The sequence below is a fragment of the Antedon bifida genome, chromosome 4 (assembly GCF_963402885.1).
Source record: "Antedon bifida chromosome 4, ecAntBifi1.1, whole genome shotgun sequence".
Lineage (NCBI taxonomy): Eukaryota > Metazoa > Echinodermata > Crinoidea > Comatulida > Antedonidae > Antedon > Antedon bifida.
Window position 1 is genome coordinate 33,051,816 of NC_136229.1, and position 9,737 is coordinate 33,061,552.

The window sequence follows — 9,737 nt, forward strand, 5'->3', positions numbered from 1 at the left end:
GTGTACTTTGTTCTCTACCAGCGTAAGAGATGGCCAACACCCACAAAAGGCAAACACTGTAAAAACACATGTTTGTTGAACGTATGCGCTCAAAACGACTCATGGAAATGATCAAGTACTTGAATCAATTCGTGTTAAAAGATTCTTATCTAGACTAAAGCCTTACAGTGGGGACGTAGTACTGTATATTTTAAGAAGATACCGGTACACGGAGAACTTTTAACGTGAACAATTTGGCAACTTGATAAGATGACCCTGCAGGTGATTTAAACACGTTCCCCGCTGTTTGGAAAAATCAAGACAAATATCGTTGAAGTACACCTTTCTTAGCCTGCCTGCTCAACAATCAGGTCTAAAGTACAAACATTAAAAAAAAAAAGCTATGGCCGACAAGTTCCATATTGCCGCCAAGAACGGTTCGCTGGATGTTCTTAGTGAAGCGACACGAAAAGACTGTAATAAGTTAGACGAGAATGGCATGACTCCAACGTTATGGGCTGCTGTGAAGGGTAACGTGGATACCCTTAGGGTCATTGTTAGTAGGGGGTAAGTTTTTATATTGCTTTGATGGTATTGAGCGAATGCGAATTTGTTGTCGGCGACCATTTGCTGTCTGCTAAAGATCATTGGTCGAATGTTCTTTCGGCAATAGGTCAAAATATGATTTCGACACGAACTTGCTGTATTCGACATTATGCTAAGGCCAAGTTTTTTATCTATTCTATTATATTCATTTTTTATGTCAACGATGAGGTTTAGTCAATTTTTTATTTTTTTATACACAGAGGTGATCCACGGAAGTGCGATTTTCAAGGGAACACATGTCTGCATTGGGCTGCCGCCGGTGGTCACCTGAACGCTATTACATTTCTTGTTTCGTTTGATTGTAGCATCTGGGCTATGAACAATGACCACCAGACTCCGATGGACGTAGCTGCTGAAAAGAACCGCAGGCGATGTGTCGACTTTCTGGACGATATTTCATCCAAAAAGTCTGCATCAAATCCAAAGCTTGTCAAGAAATTGAAATTGGAAGCGATGAAGGAGGCTGATAAACGCGCCAAGAAATTCTTTGAAATGCAAGCGAAGATGCAAAAACAAATAGAGCGAAGAGAAAGTAAAGAAAATTCCGTGTATGATTCAAAGAAACCCGGCAGCAAATCTTCTTCTTCGACGGTTGGTAAGAAGGCTTCAAAACGACAAGAAGGAAAAGGAACATTCAGTTCTACCACTGGTGGCCCGTCAGGAGGGACATTACGCAGTCAGAGAGACTTCAGTGAAAATGACCCGATTCCAGACGAAACAGAACTAACATCAGAATCGGAGCAATCCAATGCGCTCCTAATGGTCACTGACCCATACGCAGTGAATGCCATGACGTCACTTCCTACCGGTGAAGTTGCAAGAGTTGCAACACCTGATGACGATATTTTAAATGGTTTTAATGATTTGGACTTTGAGAAAAATGGAGTTGAAACAAGAAGAGAAAACAACAACGAGATTAATCCAAAACTTGGACCGAGAGGTTACATAGATCCTTCTCCGTGGGATGTTGATTTAGACGACTTAGATGACGACGTTGACAACGACGACAACACCGGCAATTCGCTTTTAGGAGTTTTTCTTGCAGCCAACGGTCTTCAAGATTATTTGATGGTTTTCAATAGAGAAGACATTGATTTAGACGCCTTAACCCTTCTTATAGATGACGATTTGTCGACGTTGGGTATACCAATGGGCCCAAGAAGAAAGCTGTTGCAAGCCGTATCAAAACGCCGTATGGTTATGGAATTCCCCGGTGCAATGGGCGACTCTGAACTATAGATATACATTGTAAAGAGCGGACAGAACGCTATTATATCCCCAATTAAACAAATACAAAACGTACCACATTTACACTTCCTTCTAGGATACTAATAACTGTAAATTGTTCACATTAGATCTTATATTTTTTAGTAAATTCTTTTATATTATAAAGAATATTAATCAGTATGCCTCATTTGAATAAAATTGGATTTTTAATTCAGAAATAAATAAATCAAACTGTTTATTTTATAGTTTTTTAAATCGTCAGGTGTACATTGCAAGCACAATTTGATATTGTCTTAATTTATTTCGTCATGTAATAATTCAACGACTGTTGTGGGTAATTAGGTGAATATGCAATAATGTAATGGCAATACATATATCATGCTTGAATTTTGATGAACTTTGATCTCAATAGCAACATTGGCTTATCTAACAGCATCACCGACAATTGTATTTGCATCCCCAGGGCTTACATGACGATCACACATTGTCTATTTCAGCGAATAAGTAAATTACTGCTTAAACAACAGCAGTATCAAAGGAGTTGTTAGATTGCCTTGCTTGGTAGATCCAACATTGATCATTATAATACTTAGAATATCTATACACAGTTAAAATCTCAACGTTTATGTAAAGATATAATGGTGGTATGTTGGGGCAGGGTGACGGATCAGTCCATTATGGGAAAGGGTTGCTTAAGGAACTTTTAACTTTGTGTGTCATATTTTCTTCCTGGGACCAGGACAGCAATGGCTTTTTTCGGTTTATCTGTGTAAGCTAGTCATGAAATAGAATCATCAAAATATTTATAATTATCAGTTTTGTACAATGTGTATTATTATGCAACATCTCCCACTTTATCCATTCCAAGTAACACTCACTATACATGTGACAAAGTCTCTCCAGCTACAACCGACAACTAACAAAACCAACAACACCATCAGTTGTTTCAATGTATTTTATTGTAAAAAAAGATTCTTTGACTAAATATTTACATTTAAATCAATTTCAAATATTTCTGTTTGCAATCTTTAATTACCATAATAATTTAGAGTATAATTTTCATATTTAAATATCTATATCAAGGTTAAAGTTTATTGGACGGTTTTATCAAGCAAAATCTAAAACAAATCATACCAAAAATGTACAGGATATTTACATATGATGACATATTTTCAATAAAATTGTGAGCATCTTTTTGGAGAAAAAAAAAATGTTAACCAAAATTGATTTTTTCTTTAATTGTGTTACAATATTTGTCATATTCATAATGCTTGCTTGTGTTAACTTGAGCTACATTACTCACAATTGAGGCAACTTTCAGATAAAGAAATAAATGTCTTATATTGTAGGTACTAACTGATACTAGTTATATTGTGCTTTTCCAAGTCCCATTGCTATCCATTTCGTCACTAAAAAATAAAAGAATAAATTTAAAAGAATGAAAGGGAAAAATAAAAAAATGGCGGACCGGTTTATAATTCATTCATTATCTTCTACTTAAATTTATTTATTTACTATTTTCAAAAAATTATTATTGTGTTAAGAACATACCTCTTTTTCTTCGTCCCCCTTTTCACCATTTTCTGAGTCTTTCTTCTCTCCTTCACTATCACTGTTCCCCTGTAAAACACATAATTCATTTGGTTTCATTAATTAATTAATTAATTAATAATAAATCATTAATTTCATACGGTTTGGACAAAAATTAGCCCTAAATATCTGTAAATCTCTGTCTACACTATCAAACTAGTTTGACAAAAAAAAAAGTGTGATGTGCCCAAATATGGTGGTGATGTGCCCACATATGGTAGTAACATCATATGGGCACATCACATTTTTTTGTCACATAAAGTTTGATAGTGTACACAGAGCTTTAGAGAGGATGCAGCGTTCCTTTCAAGAATGGCATTCATTAAAGAAGAGAAATAATTTTGAAGAATTTCTGAAAGGATTAATAAAAGATAATTTAAATTTGAATTTCAAGTTAAACAAAGAAAAAAAGAAATACTGTAATAAACTTTAATTAAATTTTTTTTTCAAATATATTTTTGCATTATTAAATTTTCTCTTGCTTTTTTAATTCTTACCTTCTTTTCTTCTTCTTCTTCAATAATCAATTTTTGTTCTTCAACCTTTGCTTTATTAGCATCTGCTTTTTTCCTTTCTGTGTTGATAATTGAAAAGAAGTCTTGCTCTGCCAAAGCTACGAGATCTTCGTCTTCATTTTCACGCCCTTGTTCTTCATTTTCCTAAAAAGAAATAATTAAAATATTTTTAAAAATCGGTTTTTCAGAGGATGTATATGCATGTCACTGGTAGTAATTATTTTGAGAAATAAAAATAATAAAACAAAAACTAACTAGATTATATTTTGTTTTAATTGTGTTGCCCCACTATGGAAATGAGTTGTTATTTTTGTACTCTTTTGTGATTTTATCCTATATTTTATGAATTTTTGTTGAAATATTTGTAAGTTAGAACTTACTGCATCCCCTTGAGCACTGGCAACAGCTCGTTTCAGTTTCAGTTCTCTCTGGCGCGACTCCAAAATCTTCTCTCGTTTGGTCTCCCTCTCAAACATGGCAGTCACAAGCGCCTTCTCATTTCTCTGCATTGTACAGAGACTACTGGAGAGCTCTAGCAGAGTTGTGGTTCCACGTTCTGAACCAGTTGCTATCAACTTGCCTTGATCTTGGACACGGATACTTTGCAGCTGTTCATCACAAACCTAAAACAAATCACAATTTATTTTTTGTTCTTCTATACCGGGTGACCTTTTCAGGCAAGGCAGGGCCAGTGTACAGGAATATTTACAAACATTAATTTAAATTATACAGTAGTAGAAACTCTGATGGATATTGTGGTTAAAAGACTATTGGAACTTGTTTTATGTACGTGTTACTGTTCTGTAACAGTATTCAACACATTCATTCACCACTACAAATGCCCTTTGCTATCAAGAAGGACAACAAGTTGAATCTACACAGTACATCAACAATAATAATCAAATTCTTACTTGTAGGCTGAGTGTAGGGTCATTCTGTTTGAAGAGGTAATCCCAGACATCAAGGCTACCATCGTCCTTGGTGGTGAAGAACACAGCTGGACGAACTGGACTCCAACAGCCATCAGTCATGTAAGATGAGTGGTACCTGTAATTAAATTACATGACAATGTTGTCCAACCAGACAGAAATGTTGTATCACTCTCTATTTTTATAAATCCAAAGGCAAATTATTGAAAATAATGACAATGCTGTGGGTATCAGTGGCTGGATCTCAATGGAGATTAAATTTAAAATAAGCAATAAACTAAATAAAAATGATAAAGTAAAATAGGCACATATATATATTATTACAATTACAATATTTATTTACACAATTCATACAATGTTCAATAGTACCAAAAGAACCAAGTGCTTGTCAGTTGGGATACCATTTACATAATCAGTACACACATACCAGAAAACATTCAGGAACAAAGACATATTTGAATAAAATATGTACAGTACATAATAATATGTTGGTAAACTAATTATGGGTCGCCCACGACTGGTCAGCAAGGTAAATAGACAGACATTTTGTATTACTCTACACATGAGATACAACAAGGTGAATAGGTGGCAGTGAATGTATGGCCATAAGTGGTATAATTATATATTTTACAGTAATAATGATAGGATCATACTTAGTCCACATGATTGATGATTCCCTAATATCCTCAGACCAAATCTGTAAAACAATAATGAATGTGTTAAGATTCTTACACATGAGTAAGACTTGAATGAATATTTCTAAAGCTCTGACTAAACTAGTTTGATAAAAAAAGTGTGAAGTGCCCAAATATGGTAGAGATATACCCAACTATGGTAGTGATGACATTATCATGTCCATATATAGGCACATCACATTGTTTTGTCACATAAAGTTTGATAGTGTACACAGAGCCTTATACATGTTGGTAGTAGACATTTTAGGATAAGAATAACACTATTCAACAATACTGATAAACATCACTGTCCTCAGCTGTCTAAATGTGATATTTCTAGAATGCCAAGGACAGTGATAGGTATCACTAAAATATTAATTCAATAATAAACCTGACTAAGACTATAATCTCATCTTAACTGCAAGTGGACTTGGCTTGTAACTGTACTTTTAGAAAAGGCAAACTCACTCTAGCTGTCCAGTCACCAACTGTGAGAAAGTTCTTAGGAAAGAATGGATTTCTTTGAAGAGCGTACACTGGACCTTGGTGTTCTTTGTAGCTGGCAACAATCTTCTCTGCCGGAGTCTTGGCCTTTCTGTTACAGGAGATGATAGTGCCTCTCTCCGTGCCAACCATGAATTTGGTAGGCTATAGAATTAAACAAGAGAGCTATGAAAGTGTACAGTTCTTAAGTTCTGCTTTTTTTTCAATGAAAAGTTGAATTTGTTAGGAATGCAATATTTCTTTCAAAATCTAGTCTTGATATAATCTAGCCTACATTGTTGGGTTCCAGGAATAATCCCACTCCCCAAAAAAGGTGGGCTTATACCCGCATCTGTAGAGTATAATTATTAACTACTTACAATGGTTGGTTCGTACTCCAGCGCTACTACACCGAGAGCATTGTTAATGTTGCCTTTTTTCGATGGATCCATAATCAATTTTTCAATCGGTTCTCCAGCCTTCCTGATGTCCCACCATAGCACCTGACCATCAGTGGATGCTGAGAAGCACTCTGTTCCAGTCTTAGACTGTAACCAGATCACTTTGTAGACAGGATCCATGTGGCTGTTTTCTACTAGAGATATTTCTACAGGGTGCGAACCTTTTCTTGTGTCCCAATAAGCTGAAAATAAAGAAATTGTAGTAATCTGCAGATGGAATTCAAACTATCATCAAATAAAATTACTTCCATTATTGCTCTGAGATATACATCACATCACTCTCGTATGGTATACTGACAAGCATTCAGTGCCCTAATGGCAGCTGGATAAAAGCTGTTATGAAACCTATTTGCTCGATAGATGATGGACCAGTAGCGTCTACACCTCACTTCTTACCTATTTGACCGTTGTAACAGCCTCCTATCAAAACATGCACATCTTTTGGGTTGTACTCAAGACAAACAAGCGGTGAGGCTGGTTTTATTATTGTTTCTGGTTTGTTTGGATTCTCTGTACAAAAAAACACAATTAATGGAATACAGTAGTGTATTATCAATACAATAAAAGTTATTATATATAATATACAATAATAGTTGTAATCACTATGAGACCACGAAAATAAGGATTAAAAAAAAAGAAAATAGTCTTAAGCTCTTTCTACACTATTAAACTAGTTTGACAAAAAAGTGTGATGTGCCCAAATATGGTAGTGATATGACATCATCATCATCATGTCCATATATGGGCACATTACATTTTTTTTGTCACATAAAGTTTGATAGTGTAGACAAGGCTTTATATATTGTCACCAAGATGCTTGAATGCAAATGAAATAAAATCTAAAATAAGATGTCATTGTCATAACTCTAGAATTTGATGACTTGGCAGTGCTATCAAATACTAATTTGCTGACAAACCTATGTCCCAAATGTATGAATCAAAACTTGTGTCTGGTGACGATCGTTGAAACTCCAGATTTGAGTACGCTACAGCAAGCTTCTTAGCGCCGTCTGGATACCAAGACAGATGTGTTGCTGTTCTTTTTATTTCATTTGGATCTCTTTAAGAAAAACAAAAGAATGTTGAATTATGAATTTAAACAGTAGTCACCTGAATAGGGGTTGGCTACAGGATTAAAACATTACATTTTCCCATGTTTCTTTCACACAAAAGTATCCTCCTAATAGGAGTGTTCGTGAATAGAGATCGTAAAGGAGAGTTTGTACTTGTAAGATGTTTTTGAAATTAGCTTTCAATAGCCCTAATTCTGTTTTACCTGCTATGTGCAAGTACTTATTTTTGATTTATTAGTATATCATGACATAAACAACAGCAGTGTTTAATGTATTGCAATGGGACTTAAAAAATAGAAGAAAACAATTTATTGATAATTAATTAAACCCTAAAACCAACCTAAATACATTGATGGTCTTAGCTGATGGAGTTTCTTCTGTCTCCTCAATTTCCAAATCTGCAAAGTAGTCCTCATAGATGTCAATTGCATTGTTTTGCCTGATGCAATGTTCCATTAGCTATGTAAGAAAATTAGTAAATTAATTAGAGTTATAAATGGCGGTTCAGACTTAAAGCCATTATGGCTTATTGTAACCTCCACCCACAATCAAATGTTTATAATTATTTATAAGTACAAATGTATATATAGTGTAATGTGTTGTGTGAAATAAAACTGAAACTGAAGTACATTTTGACTTTGGATTATATCAATTGTGGCTAAATTAACAATGTGAAGTATACAGCATGATGATGCTTGTTTTGCTTCACCAATGTTAAAAAGTAGGGTTATTAATCAATGTTGTTGTCAAGGTTTATATTTTATATTTTAAAAAAAGAGCCTTTGAAAAGGAGTTAAACTTACTGTGCCAAGCTGTTGAATTGTAGTGATATACATCTCATCTTTTTCTACCTTCTTTCTATACCTAATAACTTGTTCTACTTCTTGTGGGTTTACATCTTTTGGCCAACCACCCTCCACATGGTTAATACCTCGTGTGTCTGTTTCAAATCTTTCAGTATTGACCTGCAAAGAGAAGGAATATCAAGTTGCTTAAATTTAGAACAGATATCATGTAACGCAATTTTGAGATACAGTGTTATTATTTTTGTACACATCCAATATATAGCAAAAACTTGCAAGTTACAGGATGATGGTTAAACTGTATGGCATGCTTTCCAAAACTCAGTTTTTTGGATATATTTTTTTTTTATTTGATACCTCATGCTCTGACATTTCTTGAACACATTGTATGCCTCGATCAACAGGATTCTTTTCCACAAAATTTGTTGTTAAGCTTTCATCTGGCAAGATGTCAACATGCAATTCTGCTGGTCTGTCTGAAAAGTTACACTGTCTGCCAAACTCGCTTCGCTTTTTTGTATACACGTACACAATCTCCATATTTACCTGAAATGTAAATGTTTTTGTTATTTACTACGCATATAATTATATAGGCCTAGGTAAGGTCTCTCTCTAGGCTAGGCCCTAGCTAGGCAGGCCTATTTTTAGCCGGGCCTAGCTAGGCCTACCTACATTCAACAAAAACAAGATTTATTATTTATTTATAATATTATCCTACCTACTAGCTAGCTAGGCCCTATAAGTACTATTTATTACTGTATTCCTTTTTTGAGCATTCTAAACACACCGCTACCTGTCCATCATGATCATAGCGTAGGGTCTATATGTTATGTTGGCTTGGGCCTCTAGCGATTAGCCTGGGAGTAGTCCTAGGCTAGGCCTAGATAGCTAGCAGGGGTCACCTAGGCCCTACCCCTCTCTCTGTCTCTGGCCTAACTACTGTACTAGCTTGCTGGCAGCTGGCTAGCTAGCTAGGCCTAGCCTAGGCCTCCTTATTTATTGTTAAAACTAAATAACTGCACTTAAAATATTTAATCTTATTTGCATTTAACAGTGTTTTATAAATTTGAGATATAAGATACAACATTTGCAGTTGAAGTACAAACCTATTTTAATGCAACAATCAAACTCCAAACTTTTTAGTTTTTTGTTGCTAGGCACGAAATTGACCTGAGCATGCGCACTTTAAATACGGATAAGATTTCTGTACTGCGGCGAAAATACTTTACGTTTCGTTTTCGTTATTTGGTTTATGAAAAAACGCGTTATTTATTTCAAATGGAACAGCAGAGTGGCACACACCTTTTCGGTGGTGCGTCCATATAAAATATAAACAGCAATTATACAAAGCATAAGATGAAAAACGTACAGTTTTAAACTAAAAAATATACAAAGAA

General features: G+C 34.8%; 2 protein-coding genes across 2 annotated transcripts in view; one reads left to right on the top strand and one right to left on the bottom strand.

Moving 5' to 3' along the window:
- LOC144840300 (pre-mRNA splicing regulator USH1G-like) overlaps positions 1-1,900 on the top strand; it is a 30,159-nt gene extending 28,259 nt beyond the window's left edge. The window contains exons 2-3 of the mRNA XM_078696079.1: positions 22-546; positions 786-1,900. Coding sequence (XP_078552205.1) covers positions 383-546; positions 786-1,824 — 1,203 coding nt within the window. The 5' untranslated portion in view covers positions 22-382 and the 3' untranslated portion in view covers positions 1,825-1,900. The remainder of the gene's footprint in view (positions 1-21; positions 547-785) is intronic.
- A 915-nt stretch (positions 1,901-2,815) lies between these two features.
- Positions 2,816-9,470, bottom strand: LOC144840290 (dynein intermediate chain 3, ciliary-like). The gene is made up of 14 exons (XM_078696063.1): positions 9,447-9,470; positions 8,698-8,886; positions 8,341-8,502; positions 7,878-7,996; positions 7,382-7,524; positions 6,861-6,974; positions 6,384-6,646; positions 5,989-6,168; positions 5,500-5,543; positions 4,829-4,964; positions 4,298-4,540; positions 3,900-4,061; positions 3,364-3,432; positions 2,816-3,221 (listed from the first exon to the last, which is right to left on the bottom strand). Exons 2-14 carry the CDS (start codon positions 8,878-8,880, stop codon positions 3,219-3,221), a joined length of 1,821 nt encoding a protein of 606 aa, XP_078552189.1. The 5' UTR covers positions 8,881-8,886; positions 9,447-9,470; the 3' UTR covers positions 2,816-3,218.
- Between the last annotated feature and the right edge of the window lie 267 nt (positions 9,471-9,737).

Bases quoted from the DNA above. Each gene is read 5' to 3' on its own strand.
- LOC144840290 (XM_078696063.1), bottom strand. From the start codon at position 8,880: ATGGAGATTGTGTACGTGTATACAAAAAAGCGAAGCGAGTTTGGCAGA. The intron at 8,503-8,697 runs GTATCAAATAAA...TTCTCTTTGCAG, and splicing joins AAGAAATGTCAGAGCATGAG to GTCAATACTGAAAGATTTGA. The intron at 7,525-7,877 runs GTTGGTTTTAGG...TTTTTCTTAAAG, and splicing joins AAGACCATCAATGTATTTAG to AGATCCAAATGAAATAAAAA.